The following is an 18,339-nucleotide window of genomic DNA, read 5'->3' as shown; positions in this document are numbered from 1 at the left end:
CTTGATGAAATTGAATCCTTACATAATCATAGTCTAGGTACAAAGAATACAACTGAATTTAAAGGATTTAATTTGGAAGGTGAAGCATCTAACAAAAATGATGTATCTGCAATTATTGTGCTTGATTCGGGTATTTTTTACTTATCACACAAAATAAATTGATTTTTGAACAGAGAATATTCTTTCTATTAATGATATGATAAACCTGTAGATACTGATTCTGAAGAAAACGGTGGACCTGAATTAGCAATATCCTTGGCAAGGGAGGAAATAGGTGTTGGAAATGTGAATCCAGTGGTAGCACAAAAAAGAACAATATTTACTTACAAATTACAGTTATTGCAAGATAAGTTAGCTGCAACAAAAGTAAGATAGTATATAATTTCAATATTAGTAATATAATTTTGTGATATGCCGAAGAAAACAGTTTATACATAATTTGATTCTCGATAACTATAAGAAAACAAGTATGTAATATATTATAAATAGTATATAGAATAGTAATAGTATATAGAATAGTAATAGTATATAGAATATAAATCATTTTCTTCAGCTGATACTTTGTAGTGGTAATGTTGAAGTACTAGAAGATAAAGGGGAAAAATTGCGTGAAAGTAAGCGAGAATGCGAAGAAGAGATTGAGCTATTAAAACTTGAATTGAAAAACACACCCTTGGTGCAAAATTCCGATATTAAGAAAACTATCGTGAAAAATGAACCATTATTGTTCTTCAAAGACGATTCAAGTTCTGATCGAACATATCATTCATATTTGGATGTTGATGATATACAGATGAAACCCAGCACATCTACAGAATTAAAAGAACTGGATAAAATGGCACAAGAGACTATGAATAAGGAGCTTGCTTTAACAGTTGAACGATTACAAGATCTACATGGATCTCTCGTGGCTCGTCCGTCCGACGATGAAAAGGCCGAAGATCCAAGGGGATTGAAAGTACCATTAATGCCGCATCAACAACATGCTCTCGCGTGGCTTCTGTGGAGAGAGCAACAAAGACCGTCTGGCGGTGTTTTAGGCGAATACTTCCGAATAATTTTATACTGACGTTGACATTTTATGATATTGTAATTTTTCTAAATAGATTTCTCTCCCACAGCCGATGACATGGGTTTGGGCAAAACACTAACCATGATATCTTTAATCATGGTTACTCTTGACAAGAGAGATTCTGTCGATAGCGATGAAAGCGACGACAGTGACGGCGGGTGGAACGAAAAGAAGAAGCCTTTGCGTATGTAAAAGCTTAGTTTATGAGACTCGCTTCATTGTCAAGAATTTCAGCACCTCCCATCGAATTATTGAATTTGACACGAGTGCATTATACATAATATGGATATTCTCTGTTGGAGTGTTTATTTATAATTTCGATCGATAGGTCATGCGGATGGTACCCTCGTAATATGCCCGGCGTCCTTACTGTCGCAATGGGAAAAAGAAGTGCAGGACAAATGCAAACGCGGTCTGTTATCCGTCCAAGTGTATCACGGTAGCAATCGAGAGAACGTACCTACCCGTTTGGCGAAGAACGATATCGTTGTCACGACGTACAACATAGTCAGTCGAGAATTTAAAGTCACTTCTATCTTATTTAAGGTATTCCACGACGTGAAAATGTCATTTGGCTTACAATCGGCAACAACTATTGAGAAATATTGGACTTGGCCGTGAGTTAAAATTTACTTGCAGATTCGCTGGAAGAGAGTTATACTCGACGAGGCTCACGTAATAAGAAACCATAAGAGTCAAGCGGCCATAGCAGTTTGTGGACTTTTGGCAAGTAAACGGTGGGCACTTACTGGTACACCCATACAGAATAAGGAAGTGGACCTGTATTCTGTTTTAAAGTTCTTGAAATGCACGCCTTTCGATGATCTGCGCGTGTGGAAACGATGGGTGGACAATAAAAACGCCGCCGGCCATCAGCGACTGGCGACTGTCATGAAGACATTAATGTTACGACGGACCAAGCAAGAACTGCAATCTCAAGGCCGTTTAGAGAGTTTACCCAATAAATGTGTAGAGGAAGTGACAGTGAAACTCGATTCACAAGAACAACTGGTGTACGAGAAGATTTTAGTTTGCTCTCGCACTCTCTTTGCACAGTTCTTGGCTCAACGTGCTGAGAAACAGCACATGTTCGAACTGCACGCCGGAAAATACGATCAGCCAACGTTCCTTTCAAATCCGAGTAAGTTGAATATAAGATTCTGCATGAGATAGAAGTTTTAATATAAAATTTTTATACCTTGCATGCTCAATGATTTAATAAAACTTTTAAAAATTCATTTTAATATACGTGCTCGACAATCGCCTGTTTTCTCACAGACAAAAAGACGCAGTTTACGAAAGCTCAAACGAAATTGTTGGCGATGCACGCCGATGTAAAAACACACGAAATTTTGGTACTACTACTGAGATTACGTCAGGTGTGTTGTCATCCAGCATTGATCCACGCGATGCTCGATCAGGAAGAAATGCAAGTGAGCGAGATAATGAACGCGGAAAGTATGAGTCCCAAATTATTGTCGCGGTTGAGTAACATGTCTCTTCATAGAACCGATAGCCATGAGAATTCTGAGGAGGAGGAAGAAATCGGCATCGATCGTCGAATAGTTCAGAATGTGCTTACCGCTGAGAATCCGGTATTCGATAACGATCGCGTTGGTTCTAAAGTGAGTGGCAGTTAGCTGCTGGAAAATCTTTAACGATCGATTTTAGCCGCATGCGGTTAATATAATACGTAATACACAATAATTTTCAGATGAAAGCTCTATTTGATGTGGTCAAGAAAATTTTACAAACAAACGACAAACTCGTTATTGTTTCACAATGGGCCACTTTGCTAGATATTATAGCATCGCATTTGAAGTTGATGAAAGGTGCTACGTTTGCCAAGTTTACAGGAAGAGTTGCTATTAAAGATCGACCGGTATGTCGCGAATGATAACTCCGTAATTAAATAAGAAATTGATGAGTCATTTCTCTTTCTCTCTTTTGATCTTATTTAACAAAAACATGATATGTTTTTTAGATTATAATGGAGTCTTTCAATAACCCAGATTCCAATCCGAGAATCTTATTACTATCTCTTACCGCTGGAGGTGTCGGTCTGAATCTGGTGGGTGGAAATCACTTGTTATTGTTCGATATTCATTGGAATCCGCAATTAGAAACGCAAGCACAGGATAGGATTTACCGTTTCGGTCAGAAGAAGGATGTATATATTTACAAGTGAGTACATCGCGCACAGTTTCAGTACACTGCATCAAGTTTGAAGAATCTTTTAAAGTTGAACTTCTCCTCTTTCAGATTTATTTGCAGCAATACGATAGAAGAGCGCATAAAAGCTCTGCAAGAGCGAAAACTCGTTATCGCACAAAACGTATTGAGCGGCGACAGAAGCAAGGAAGTCATGAAGCTTACTTTCAATGATCTCAAGTCGCTGTTTGCTCTTTAATTTATGCTTTATAATGACTAGAATATAATATGAAAAGAATAATAACCAACTATCGAAATATGACTATCGATTAGTTCGGCCGAATTTGACTATCTATTGGTTTTTTATTAATATAAGACATATCTTTTATATTAGTTCAATTATATTTCTTGTGTTAAAAAAAAATGACTCGTAATTTCTTAACACAAGAAGAAATGTAAAAAATGCTTTTGCGATTTTATCGTATCATAGGGAACTCAAGTCGCTGTTTGCTCTTTAATTTATGCTTTATAATGACTAGAATATAATATGAAAAGGATAATAACCAACTATCGAAATATGACTATCGATTAGTTCGGCCGAATTTGACTATCTATTGGTTTTTTATTAATATAAGACATATCTTTTATATTAGTTCAATTATATTTCTTGTGTTAAAAAAAAATGACTCGTAATTTCTTAACACAAGAAGAAATGTAAAAAATGCTTTTGCGATTTTATCGTATCATAGGGATCTCAAGTCGCTGTTTGCTCTTTAATTTATGCTTTATAATGACTAGAATATAATATGAAAAGGATAATAACCAACTATCGAAATATGACTATCGATTAGTTCGGCCGAATTTGACTATCTATTGGTTTTTTATTAATATAAGACATATCTTTTATATTAGTTCAATTATATTTCTTGTGTTAAAAAAAAATGACTCGTAATTTCTTAACACAAGAAGAAATGTAAAAAATGCTTTTGCGATTTTATCGTATCATAGGGAACCCCGATATTTATTTCAATATTATGTAATATTCCACGTTTTTTAAGTTTATATGATGGATTTCCATATTACAGTCCAATAAGTTAAAATAAATGAAAGTGTATAGAAAATTACGATATATTTGTTGACTTATCACATGACACTTAAGTTTGGTCTACAATGTACAAGTCTGAAAAACTACAGTAAAGTTTTGTCGCCTTAATGTATCTGGGAACTGAAGTTTTAAACCGTAAAATATTTTTCAACCTGTCTTAAGAATATGATTTTGTTTTCAAAATTACGACCAATTAAATTTTGTCTGCCACGGATTATAAAACAACTGTATGATTTTCGGAAATATATTTATCGATTCTTACATAATGAAGAGAAAGAGGAATTTGAGAAATTTTTACCAATGATTCAAACTTTCATTGAATTCGGCTTAATTTTCGAGATAATTATTAAATTTGAATTAAAAATGCGGGATCAGCAACAACTTTCGATGTATCGAAGCCATGTCACTTCTTATATCGAGAAATGTTCGATAGTTCCGAACGTCAATTGTTATTGGTAGATTCAAAATTTCAGTTGGCTGTGAATTGTCGGCTTGCGCTGGTGTAGTGCGAGTCGTCTGATTTAAAAGTGAATGTCAGAGAATAATAGAGTAGCCCTGTTAAGTTCGTGACAATTATTCGTTGTTATATTCAATCGACAATGAGCACGGATGACAGTTTTGCGCAATGGCAGCGATCGTCACGAGGTTACCGTTTCGACGGTGAATCCTTTGTCATTTCGAGCGATGAAGACGAGAACATTGTTCCGAATTCTTTAGAGCAACGGCTCCTGATCGATGAGATTAACAAAAATGATGCCGTTGTATCGCAGAATATGCCAAGAAAGTCAGTATTACCACGAAGTCTGTATTGTTTTGTCGAGGTCAAATCCCGTTATGTAATGTAAATATTCTATGCAAAAAATAGCCCCTGTATTAGCAGTAGCGAAATCGTGACGCGACATAATAAAGTATATTTTCTCGCAAACACGGTACAAAAGATAAATTCGACTGTCATTGCTTTTTCTTTGCAACATTGTTACGTTTGGTAGAAAAAAAGAGATTATTGACATACTGTAATGATTTGAGTACTTTGCTGATTATTCTTAAGTTGATACCACTAATATCTTGATACGTAAACACGTTTGAACTTGTTAGGTATATTATGTTACATATTTTTTGTTTGTTATCCTTCAACACAACAATTATTGAATATTTGCATGGTTATTATATCCTGTCAAACTTCATCATTAATCATATTTGTCCATGTGATTTCACACCAATAATTGTTTTATTACTCTGTTAGTTTAATTATTCGAATAAAAACATTATGATAATATGTAATAATAATTTATAATGAGAAAGACGTATGTCCACAGAAATCGATTCTGTGAAATTACACCAATTGATTTAAGGAAAAAGATTCAACAAATATTTGAAAAGAATAGAATTATAATTTCTGGTGGCAGTACAAGTGGTGAAATTAGAAGCAATGAAGAATATAAGATATCTCATGATAACAGTGATGACTCAAATGGAACTTATATTAAAGATTATGGTAATATATACATGAATGTTATATTTCAGATGTTCACATACATAAATAATTAATGAAATTTTTACTCGACACTGTACTATTTTATAGACTCACCAATTTCATATTCATCACATGAAAAGATAGGCCAAAAACAGAAGGAAATTTTCAATGTCAATACTAGAGAAGACATGAAAAGATTAAAACTTGATAGTTTCTGTGAATCTGTCGATAAGGTTGATCCCTTGCATTATGATACTGCATATGTAAAAAGTGCAATTAAATTTAAAGAAATAAATGGAAATGGTGAAACATCTAATAATGTGTCTGCAACTATTACGCTTGATTCAGGTAATTTTACTTATTCAAAACAGATTGATCCTTCTTGAATAAAGAAAATTCTATTTATTTACGATATATGATGAATATATGATATAGATTCTCATTCTGAAGAAAATAGTAGATCCAAATTAGCAGCAAACCAAGAAACTGATGTTGAAAATTTGAATCCAGTAACAGCACAAGAAAGGTCATTGACTACTATTGGCAATATGCACTTTTTGCAGGATAAGTTAACAGCAACAAAAGTATGATAGTATATAATTTCAATATTATTAATGGTATAAAATTATTAAGATAACATTCTAATATTAAGAAAACTGTTGTGAAGAATGAAACGTTCTTCTCAAAAAGGGAATCAATGTTCTCGAACGAGGACGCAAGTTCTGATGGAACAGATGATTCATATCTGCATATTGATTATATATCGCTGAAGTCCACCACATATCCAGAATTTAAAAAACTCGGTAAGAAAGCACAAGAGACAAGGGATAAGGAGCTAGCTTTAACAGTCGAGCGTTTACAAGATCTACATGGATCTCTCGTGGCTCTTCCATCGGAAGATGAGAAGGCCGAAGATCCGAGAGGATTGAACGTATCGTTAATGCCACATCAACAACATGCTCTCGAATGGCTTCAATGGAGGGAGCAGCAAAGACCGCCTGGCGGTGTTTTAGGTGAGTATTTTAGAATAATTTTATATCAATGTCCACATTTTGTGATGTTTTGTCATTTTCCTAATTTGAATTTTTCTCGCCCACAGCTGATGATATGGGTTTAGGCAAAACTCTAACTATGATATCTTTAATCCTGGCTACTCTCGGAGAGAAAAATTCCAGCGATGAAAGCGATGACATTGACGACGAATCGAGCAGAAAGAAGCCTTTGCGTATGTAAAAGCTTATTTTATATCAAGACTCATGTAAGAGATTTATTTCATGTTAAGAATCTTAGCATCTCACCTAGTAGTTACTTAACATTAACATAAGTGCGTTTTATAATATGAATAATTTATCGGAATAATTATATTCGATTTCGCGCGATTCGCAGGTTACGTGAGAGGTGGCACTCTCATAATATGTCCGGCGTCCATATTATCGCAATAGGAAAAAGAAGTGAAGAACAAATGCAAACACGGTTTATTGACCGTTCAAGTTTATCGCGGTAGTAATCGGGAGAACGTACCTATCCGCTTAAGGAACAATAACATCGTTATCACGACGTACAACATAGTTGCTCGCGAATTTAAAATCACTTCTACCTTATTTAAGGTATCCCACGACGTGTGAAAATGTCGTTTGTCTTACTAATATTAATTATTGCGAAATGTTGGATTTGATCATGAGATGAAACTTATCTTCAGATTCATTGGAAAAGAGTGATACTCGATGAAGCTCATATAGTAAGAAATCACAAGAGTCAAGCGGCCGTAGGAGTTTGCGGGCTCACAGCGGATAAACGATGGGCACTCACTGGCACACCCATACAAAATAAGAAAATGGACCTGTATTCTATTTTGAAGTTTCTGCAGTGCACGCCTTTCAATGATTTGCGGGTGTGGAAGCGATGGGTGGAAAACAGAAACGAGGCCGGCCACCAACGACTGGCGATCGTCATGAAAACGTTAATGTTGCGGCGAACTAAGGAAGGATTGCAATCGCAAGGCTGTTTAGAAGGTTGTTTACCCTATAAGTGTGTAGAGGAAGTAACGGTGAATCTCGATCCGCAGGAGCAACTGGTGTACGAGAAGATTTTAATATACTCACGTACTCTTTTTGCACAATTCTTTACTCAACGAGCGAAAAAAAAGTATAGATTCGATCCTTTTGACGGAAATTATGATGAGCCAGCTTTACTTTTAAGTTCGAGTAAGTCAAATATTCGATATCGTCGTAGGATTCTACAGAAAAATGTTCAACTTTAATATAAAATTTTGTGCCTTGCATGCTTAATGACTGAAGATTTTTAAAATTTATTCCAGTAAATGCGTGCTCACGCGATAATTTGTTTCTAATTATTTACAGGCAAAAATACGCAGTTTACGAATGCTCAAAAGATACTATTGGCGATGCACGCCGACGTAAAAGTATATGAAATTCTGGTATTATTGCTAAGATTACGTCAGGTGTGTTGTCATCCAGCATTGATCCACGCGATGCTCGATCAGGAAGAAATGCAAATGAGCGGAATAATGAATGCGGGAAATATGAGTCCCGAGTTAATATCGCAGTTGAGCAACATATTTTTTCATGGAATCAATAGTCATGAGAATTCTGAGAAGGAGGAAGAAATCGGCATCGATCATCGAATAGTTCAGAATGTGCTTACCGCTGAGAATCCGGTATTCGATGATGATCGCGTTGGTTCTAAAGTAAGTGGCAGTTAGCTGCTGGAAAATCTTTAACGATCGATTTTAGTCGCGTGCGATTAACGCAATACGTAATGAATTTTAGATGCAAGCTCTACTCGACATGGTCGAGAAAATTCTGCTAACAAATGACAAACTTATTATTGTTTCGCAATGGGCCACTTTGCTAAACGTTATAGCTTCGCACTTGGAGTTGATGGCAGGCGCTACATTTGCCAAGTTCACGGGAAGTGTTGCCATTAAAGATCGACCAGTACGTCGCAAATGATAACTCCATGATTAAATGAGATATTGACATATCTTTTATCTCTCATCTGATCTTGTGTAACAAAAAATACGTGTTGATACGTTTTTTAGGCTATAATAGAGGCATTCAACAAACCAAATTGCAACCCGAGAATCTTATTGCTATCTCTTACCGCTGGAAATGTCGGGCTGAATCTAGTGGGTGGAAATCACTTGTTGTTGTTCGATATTCATTGGAATCCGCAATTAGAAACGCAAGCACAGGATAGGATTTACCGTTTCGGTCAGAAGAAGGACGTATATATTTACAAGTGAGTGCGCACAGTTTCAGTATACTGCATCAAGTTTGAAGAATCTTTTAAAATTGAACTTTTTTTCTTTCAGATTTATTTGCAGCAATATGATAGAAGAGCGTATAAAAGCGCTGCAAGAGCGAAAATTGGCTATTGCGCGGAACGTACTGAGCGGTAACAGCAAGGAGGCTACAAAACTCACGCTCAACGACCTCAAGTCGCTGTTTGCTCTTTAACTTATTTTACGTTGAACAGAGTATTATATGGCAATCTATTGATTTTTTATTCATATAAGACATTGTTTATTATATAACATTTTATTTTATTTTAAACGTACAAAACATTCTTACGTTATATGGTTAATTTTCACTACGACGTATATTCGTTTCACTATATAACTGACAGATAGGTCTGCAATTTTTATTTATTTTTCAATAAGTAGCATATTAATTTATCTTTGAAATGCGAATGGACTTGTCAGATTTTGATTATCAATGCAAGCTAGTGCATGTAGGTTTTGTTTTTAGCACATACATATATATATGTTCATATATATAATATTGTTAAAATTTTACTCGCATGTCGTTAATGTTAATATAAGCACAAAACGGAACAAAAGTAAATAATGATTTGTGAGTTTACATCGTATCATAGAGATCCCTAATAATTATATAAACATTATATAATATTCCGTTTTTAAAGCTAAAATTTTTATATGATTTGGTCAATATTACAGTCTAATTAATAAATTAAGTTAAAATGTAACGAGAGTGTGTTGGCAATTGTAAATGCATTTCTTCTTGGCTTATCACGTGATGCTTGGAAGGTCAGCGCTTTTCCACTCGCCGTTAGCGTTGTCGGCAACCTTCATTGGCAGTCTTCTTTGTCTTATGATACTATGCCATACTCCATAGAACAAATATATGCACATACCTGCGATAAAGATAAATTATTATGTTCGTGAGTACACGCTTATATCTTTTGCGACAAACGTACCAGCTGCCGTCCACACGATGAATCGTAACCATGTTTGTGCGCTCAACATCATCATCAAATAAATGTTGATTAGAATGCTGAATGCTGGTAAGAACGGCACCAGCGGCACCTGATAACATGCGACATTAGGATCAATGATACCAATGATGGCACCGAGCTACAGCACACACAAGCGTCGCGCGGTGGTTCTCGTTAAATTCCAGAGGGGTCACGACCGCACGACGCTTGTGTGCGCGACGCGTGATTGGCATCACTGATTAGGATTAATGCGATGATATTGACGAAATTGATTTCGTATTTTTATTTAAGAGTACATCTTACCGAGAACGAGAGCTGCTTGCCGGAAACTGGTTGAAGGTATATGAAGCAGAGTGTGATTACGAGAGCAACGGCAAGAATGACGAGTGGTACTATGACTGTCGCTTTAACCGCTCCGATCTCTTCCATGCACTGCGTAATAAGAAGGGTGATGCCGATGCAAAAGATGACTGCAAAACAAAGTGGCAAAAAAACTCAGTGTATCAGATGACACTTTGAACGACGGAAGCAGCGACGGATACGACGACGAATCTTACTGTAGCAAAATACGAGAGCAGTAACGATCTGCGCGGTGAGTTTCGTGGAGTGTTTCAATCTATTCGCATTCACCAGTTGCTTAACGATGTAGGCATAGGTCCTTGGATCATGGTCGCCTTTTTTCTCGTATGCCTCACTCTCTTCATATCTGCGAGAAAAATGCCTGTTACTTTCGTTAATTGACGAGCCGAGCTGTCTGATTATGCCACCGATTTCATCGAGGTCGAGTGATTTTGGTTCAATTGACTCTCTTCTTATTTCAGCATTAAAAACAAGTTAATCGAAGCTGATCGAATCTTGCGAAATCAGTCGTGAATGTCGCATACTGTTTTCAGTCTGATTAATCAATTTATTTAAATTTCTCACCGTAAGACAAGCACACAAGCCGCTACGATCGAGTACGCGAGCAGCGTGCCGATACTCATCATATCAATTAACTGATCACGTTCGAATATCGTCGCCAGAATACCTGCAACATTTCACGTGAACGATTAAATGCAACTCTAATTGATCCAAGGAAGATGACGCAAGGAATCGCGACGTACCTGTGAGAAGTCCAGCGATCAGCGTGCCCAACAACGGCGTCTGGAATCGTGAGTTTATTTTTCCCATCCACGCGAATATCAGTCCGTCCGAAGCCATCGCGTAGATCACTCGCGGCAGCGGGAACATTGCGCCTAACAAACTGAAATAATTGTTCGATCAATTCAAAATGTTGCACGCCACAAACTTTACATATGCATAAATCAGCATATCCAAGATGCGAACGTTGCTCTTGCGAAGTAAGTGCGCGCCCACCATATATTTGAAGGTTTTTTCTCCAATTCGAATCAATCATTTCTTTCTTGGATTACCTGGCGCAAAGTCCGCAAATTGCACCGACCGACACGAGCCATCTCGCCCAAGTCCATCCCATCGTGTCGAACATATGCGGAAACGGCGCGTCAGGATTTTGCTCGTAGTAAGGTAGCACGGTGGTGAGCACTATCGAGACGCTGAAGAATGCCAAGAAGACTACTGTCAGAGACGCGACGATAGCAATCGGAATAGATCTCTTTGGGTTTTTCGCCTCTTCTCCCGTGGTAGCCACGCAGTCGAAACCGATGAATCCGTAGAAGCATTTTGCCGCGCCAGTTAAAATGCCTGACACACCGTAAGGAGCGAATCCACCGGTCCCGTAGGGACAATGGTCCTTCGTGCAATTTGGCTTCGTTTCCCAATTCCTAATGTCAGCTGCATGCCGTTACAAAATCATTAGATTAATGTCATTATTAAAAAGACGAAATTAGAAGTTGAAAATTCAACAATTGCCATTTCTTATTTCACTTCATCTCAGTGAAAAACTATAACGACGTTACAGTCGTAACATATCTAAAAACTGAACTTTCAAGGAGACGAACGAAAAGTATACCTTTGAAGGATCCAGCGATCACTACAAAAAGCACGACTGAGAGATTCACCACAGTGAAGATATTGTTCGCCAACGAGGACTCCTTGGCTCCGAAGGCAAGCGCGGCTGAAAAGAAGATCGTAAATTGCTCGAATCATCCTGTTCTCTCCGATGTTTAAATCATAATTACAGATTTCTCGATCGTGCAATGAATTCACAAGTTGCCATTTATCGGTATTTAACAACAAAGACGATATATAGCGATAAAGCAACGAATGTATCGCTTGCGTGCGTTGAAACACTTCGTCTAATTACCCGCAAACACTAGGGTGATAGAGAAAGCGAAGAAGTCCGGATAAGGTGACATGTAGCCGAGGTCCATCGGCGCCGCCGACGTGAAGGCTTGCCTCATGGTGTTGTTGAAGAGCTCATCGACGTACATGCTGAGGGTACGGCCTACGCTGGCCGTGCCGATTACGTACTCCAATATTAAAGTCCAGCCGATGATAAACGCCACGAATTCACCCATCGTGACATAGCTGTAAACGTACGCTGATCCAGCACGTGGCACTCTTGCGCCGAATTCAGCGTAACAGACACCTGCACAGATGATAATCTAATATCTGAGAAAACAGCGTTAATTGATACCGAAACTGTAACGATCGATCAATTGATTAATTCGTGTGACTGAATAATCGATTCGTCTTTTTCCTAAGAAACTGCGCAACCGGAGACGGTAACATCTCCGGCTTATCTCGCTTGTCAGTGAAACAATGCTCGGCGAGCATTTACACTATCGTTTTCTGCATAGCTTGCATTACAACACGGGATCTACAGCGAGAGACAGCGATGGACAAAATAAGTCTTGGCGTTCGTTATTTGTTCAGCGTTTACCTTCGCATTATCTACGCTGTGTCACGTGCGATTTAGCACGTGCGCATTTCTTCTCTTTTCTTGAATTCTGAATCATTTAACTCGTTTTGAATAATTTCTCCGAAACGAGTGTTTCACGATCAGGATGCCGAGAGGAAGGAATCACAGGGCCATGATGATTATCCAGGAAATTGGACGACTACAGGAAATCATGAAGCAAAAGTAAGGATACACATTGGAGACGTTAGATAATATTATGAAAATGACTTGAGACGCTAATTCGGCCAATGTTACAATGTTGAGGAGGAGAAGCGATAGATTTGAAATTTTTCGTAATCAAATATTTCATAACGGAGATAAAGGAAAACATAAGCGATAACGAACCGAAATCAGTCTGCTTCTTATCTCCTATCGGGGCACCATACCTGCGAACATCGATGCCACTGCGGCGATGGCGAATGAAATCACTACCGCCGGGCCGGCGGTGAGCATTGAAACGGATCCTGCCAAGACGTAGACACCCACTCCCATGGTGGAGCCGATTCCCAATGCTGTGAGATCGAGGGTCGACAAACATCGCGACAATTTCGAGTCCACGACGATGTCTATCACCTTCTTGCGGCTGAAGGCCTTGTATATGCTGCCGCATTTCCATTTCATATTGTACAACTGAAACGAGAGAACGCAGACACGTTGAATTAAAGTGTATTTAAAACTGAAAACATGCTGAAGAGAGACGAACTAAGGAGAGATTTTTCGAATTTCACGATTTCCCGTACGGGCTCAAAGATCAATCGGATTCGACGATGCTGCAGTCGCGCGATAATTTCATTTTTTATTAGTCGCCTTCTTAATAGAAAAAAAAGCCGATTCCATGATGATACACATTCTTCATTCTCAATGTCTCGCGTATGTATTCCCTTATTTGCGTGTGGAAGCGAGGCACGAAGAGAATTTCGGCGTCTCACCTCAACGAACTGCGTGACAACGGAATCCATCGTTCCTTTCTTTTCTTTCCTTCAGATGAGACACTCTCAATCGGAATATTCTACGAACTGTCCGTCGAACAGTAAGCGCGCGACTAAAGGGGATTAATTGAAATGCCTTTATATAAATCAAGAGCGCGACATGCGTCGGAGATCTCTTCGGCGCGCTCAATTGGTTAAGTCGCGCCGCTGAAAGAACGGTCCTATAGCGAACCTCCGCTCGACATTTATTACAACCAAACTTCATCGACACTTTGACGCGTCCTCATCTCTTCCATCGCGTCGCTTAAATGTTTCCCGATCAAGCTCTCTTCGCGATCCGCGATCGTGATCATTCGAGTCGCACCTCTCGCGTGCGTATTCGGCATATCGCGATCTGTGCGACCTGTTAAAATGCTGTGAGGATTTTAAGCAGAGTAGAAACCGGGGAGAAATCGATATGCTAATTTTATCGAGGCGTTTTTCATAAAGAAAACACGATAGCGGAAATTAATGATTTAATCGAGATGGTACGCGAAATACGGAACGGACATTTTTAGTTGTGGCGTTATCTACAATCTCTCATCGAGCGTCACGTACGTTTATATTGTTATATAAACGGTCAGTCTGCTTCAAGGATAATCATTGACACCTTAGAAATAAGGACGCAGGTATGGTTTTCGTGGAAATACGGTGAACTTTGCACGGCTGAATTAGTTTGTGTATCGTTTCGCGCACACGTCGTTCGTTGCGCACGCCTAGCATAGCGTAGTTCAACTTTCGAGAAATCCCATGACAATTCCATCTTGCTTTCCCACGAATTCCCCTTTTCTGGCCTGACAATCTCTCACCTGTACAAGAACACGATGATAAATGCGTTAACGCAAATCACTCGGTCGACGCGGCACGAGGATAGAAGTTATCGATATTTGGCAATATCGCGAGAACAATACGCTTATCTTGTTTATTTTGTCAAATAATAACGTCTACCGGCTTGCGAAATTCCTTCTATTCTTGTTTTTGCGGCGCGATAACCGCACTTCCGATATGTAGATAAGTAAGCTTCTTACCTGTAGCGAAGTTTCCTCGTCTACGTCGTCCACCAAATTGTCACGTCGTTACTCCAATAGCACAGGCACGCTACTGATAATTATACGATACGCGGCGACTTTGCGATCTCGAAAGTGTTTTCAACGCATATAATAACTAGCTTTTGTTTCGCTTATCTGCACGCAGAGATACCGATTATCCCCGGTGAGATAGGGATTTGATACGATCTTTCAAGTGATACATATCATTCTCCAAGTTCAACGTCTTCTAACAGTTCGCGACGTGTGTTTTGCTCGCGAATACGAAGAATTCTTGCGACGTTCGGCGAACTATAATACTTCGAGTAAGTACTATTTTTTGTATGATAAGGCAATCGTAGTCCGCCATAAATCCGCTTATCCGTTATGGAGTAGAAACTCAGTGTTCTCAGCAAATTGTAAATGAAGTTTTTATTTAAAAATAGAGACAAACTATATTCTACATACATATAACAAAGAATATTATAAAAATATTACGGAATATTACATATCCTAATGAAATATTATTGCAATTGGACGGATTAAGTGTTGTGTAATACAGTCGTGGTTCCTCACTAGATAACATACAGTCAGATTAGTGATAATTAATTTATACAATATAAGATCATATAAACTTCGAACTTGCAACAAACATTCGTAAGTTAATCGACGATCATGTAAAAGTTACTTGTTTGTCAGAATAAAATTTTTATCTACAGACATGTTGCATTATAAGGCACATTAATGCAAATATTTATGATAACTTGATAATTCATATATTCATGATAATTCGCATAAGATTAGATAAAACTTAATCTACTCAAACATGTTAGAAAAATGTAAAATTATATGGTAAAATCTTCGTTAACACTTTGAAGCCTAGGCCCTAAAGATGATTTATTAATGGGATCCTGGACAATTTTGATGCCTATCAGAAAATTTTCATTATTAATGTATATCGTTGTAATTTAGTAACCAATACATCAATTTTAATTGTGAAAAAAGCACTTTAAAAGCAGCAGAAACGTATGGAATGGCAGTTGTCGTCTGTGCGCTACCTATACTCGGGCTTAGGACAAAGTGTTAATAGCCGGTGTTGTACTAAAAAAATGAACTTTGCATATTCAGTCTGCAGTGGTGAGATTCATTGACTGACTAAAACGTCAGTTAATCATATCATAATCATTACTTATACACCATGATTATTTGTACCTCTGCAGATCGTCACTGAAACCTCAATGCGCCCAATAATGAGGTCAGAATTGTTGCAGCAAGTATGCTGTTATGCAATTTCATTTTGTTGCTGGCAGACTGAAGCAAATAACAAAGCATTTGTTAACAATGTATTTTCATCTTCCACAAATTACAGATCGAATCATACTTACTATGACATAATAATTACACCTGTCACCCAGACAACAATGTGAACATTTCCAGTCCTGATACCAAATATGTGTGCAATCAGGCATATTAATCCGCTGCTGCCTTTCGCAGTCCTTCTTGGTGGTACAGTTTTTAGAGACATAAAATTGTTTCTTTGCACCCTGCGACCAGTATGGTGTACCTGCAATACCACAGATTGAATTTACTATTAATATATATATTGCTGAGTGCAAAAATATACATGCTATTTGATACAAAAATATTTAATGTATGCATGATTACATGTGTTAATTCAGTTATCACATAGATTAGAAAAATTATGTTCATTCTATTGAAAACAAAGTACTCAAGCACTGGTATTAAGATATCAACTGTGACATTCATTAATTAAAGTAAATGTCTCCTTATCGTTTCTACTTGAGGATGATTGCACGATAGTTGTTTATTGTGCTGAAGTGAAGCGATAAGGATCGTGTACTTGAAGTTTACGCATAGTACTACACATAACCTCACAAATGAAAAGATAGAGGAGCGTGTAAAGCGTGCACTCACTTCCCCATCTAATTTCCGTGTAGCAGACGTCTTGGTATGATTCGCAGGTTTTGATGGTATTTAGGCATTTGTCTTGATTACCCTCCTGATTTGTGCAAACGTAACATTCCAGGGCGTGGCCTGCGGTAAAACATTCGTCATATATAGAGAACCAAAAGAGAAATCTTTTATGAGGTTTAAATACTTACCGAGTGATACGCAGAAGATAACGAGCAGCGCGATACGCCAGTTAAAGTCCGGCATTTCGCTGTACGTGAGATAACCTGATCGAGTTTCACCGTGATACGATCGAGAAGCGATCCACCAACTTTGAATGCAGCTGACTGATGCGTCAGTGACGGATCGTAACGGTAGGCACTATGTGTTCGGGGCACCGGGATAATTTTACAATCTTGTGTTGCTCAGCATTAATAATTGAGAATGTAATTCTTAATTTCCTTCAAACTTGGATTTTACTTTTCGACGAAGTGCTAAACGAGAGGTTAATTTACATCGGGGATATCTGAGCACTTTAATCCAAGATCGTGATGTACGGTAAATAGCGCCATCTCGTTTCAAGGTTCAGAGGAAAGTGAGTCACGAAAAGAGGCGAGATTTCTGTTTGGAATATATCGTAAGTAGATTTTTTAAGAGGTGTGCGATATACTTCGCGTGAAGTTATTACCGGTTTACAAGTGTTTGTCTATCAGATACTTTAGATGGTAAGAAGCGATACATAACTTTACAGGTATTTTAAAACCAGCGACACTATAAGAAATATCCCGTGGATTTCAGCCTCGAAAATAAAGTTGAACGGTCTTTTTCTCCGTTTAATTTCAAAATCCTCGACTCGACTGAGCTCTAATTTCAAGCCGGTCAAACTTCACATTAAACATTCGAAAGTAAGCAATTACCGATGTTTGAATATCCATTGAATATCCAGCAAATTTGTTCGTGCCGATATTGGTTAAATGTACAAGGTAGTTATGCAATGCGAACTTTCGGAGAATACAGAGAATGCGGTCGAGCCGAGCTTGATCTTGTCTCGGTCAATGGTATTCCGATGATTCATGCTTTCGTTCGCGGCACTTTAAAATCCGCTTCGAGTTTATTATTCTTAATTGTACCAATCTCACTCCTCCTATCCTATCGATCGTCTTCTCTCGGAAGTTATCGTGTACTCAACTCGAACAATAGCCGACGAAGATGTCGAAAAGTTCTTTAAAGAGATGTCCAAAACATCGGGACGCCTCTTAGACTTCTATTTACGACAGCTACCTTGGAAGAGCCGCCTTCTCTATTGTTGGCTCAATCTTATCATAGTTAATTAAATCCGCCCTTCATTGTTCGCTTTATGCGTCCGCACTTTGAAGAAAAATATCTCCGAAGAAAGCGTTTAGTAAGCTATTAGCAGTTAGCGGACCTGATGACATCCATCAACGATCATGGTGCGCTCATACTATTACACGCGTAGTATTATTTATTCCCTACTTTGTTAATGATGCCTTTGACG

General features: G+C 38.1%; 3 protein-coding genes across 4 annotated transcripts; 2 read left to right on the top strand and 1 right to left on the bottom strand.

Annotated features, from left to right (window-relative positions):
* Window positions 1–9: 9 nt before the first annotated feature.
* LOC106745255 (transcription termination factor 2-like) lies at window positions 10–3,960 on the top strand (the record flags this gene model as incomplete). Its single annotated transcript, XM_014620738.1, has 10 exons — window positions 10–130; window positions 212–366; window positions 554–1,040; window positions 1,122–1,256; window positions 1,401–1,618; window positions 1,712–2,213; window positions 2,351–2,697; window positions 2,787–2,954; window positions 3,057–3,256; window positions 3,335–3,960. Coding segments are annotated over 10 exons (2,481 nt in total), but the record flags the coding sequence as incomplete, so codon positions are not given.
* Window positions 3,961–5,757: 1,797 nt separating this feature from the next.
* Window positions 5,758–9,281, top strand: LOC106741863 (transcription termination factor 2-like). The gene is given in 11 exon segments (XM_014614297.1): window positions 5,758–5,823; window positions 5,943–6,150; window positions 6,238–6,386; window positions 6,470–6,815; window positions 6,902–7,027; window positions 7,189–7,409; window positions 7,502–8,006; window positions 8,163–8,509; window positions 8,592–8,759; window positions 8,864–9,063; window positions 9,137–9,281. Coding segments are annotated over 11 exon segments (2,481 nt in total).
* A 130-nt stretch (window positions 9,282–9,411) lies between these two features.
* Window positions 9,412–17,419, bottom strand: LOC106745159 (cationic amino acid transporter 2-like). Of its 2 annotated transcripts, XM_014620611.1 has the most exons (13): window positions 17,036–17,419; window positions 16,848–16,967; window positions 16,298–16,476; window positions 13,306–13,549; window positions 12,323–12,607; window positions 12,029–12,133; window positions 11,472–11,850; window positions 11,163–11,302; window positions 10,984–11,086; window positions 10,617–10,765; window positions 10,363–10,529; window positions 10,042–10,150; window positions 9,412–9,978 (listed from the first exon to the last, which is right to left on the bottom strand). In XM_014620611.1, exons 1-13 carry the CDS (start codon window positions 17,088–17,090, stop codon window positions 9,854–9,856), a joined length of 2,160 nt encoding a protein of 719 aa, XP_014476097.1. In that variant the 5' UTR covers window positions 17,091–17,419; the 3' UTR covers window positions 9,412–9,853. The 2 variants fall into 2 exon arrangements, with proteins under 2 accessions (XP_014476097.1, XP_014476015.1); XM_014620529.1 differs by lacking the exons at window positions 16,298–16,476; window positions 16,848–16,967; window positions 17,036–17,419 and adding an exon at window positions 13,849–13,961.
* Between the last annotated feature and the right edge of the window lie 920 nt (window positions 17,420–18,339).

Source organism: Dinoponera quadriceps, unplaced genomic scaffold (assembly GCF_001313825.1).
Source record: "Dinoponera quadriceps isolate SergipeBrazil2010 unplaced genomic scaffold, ASM131382v1 scaffold119, whole genome shotgun sequence".
Lineage (NCBI taxonomy): Eukaryota > Metazoa > Arthropoda > Insecta > Hymenoptera > Formicidae > Dinoponera > Dinoponera quadriceps.
This window is presented reverse-complemented; position numbering and strand designations above follow the sequence as displayed.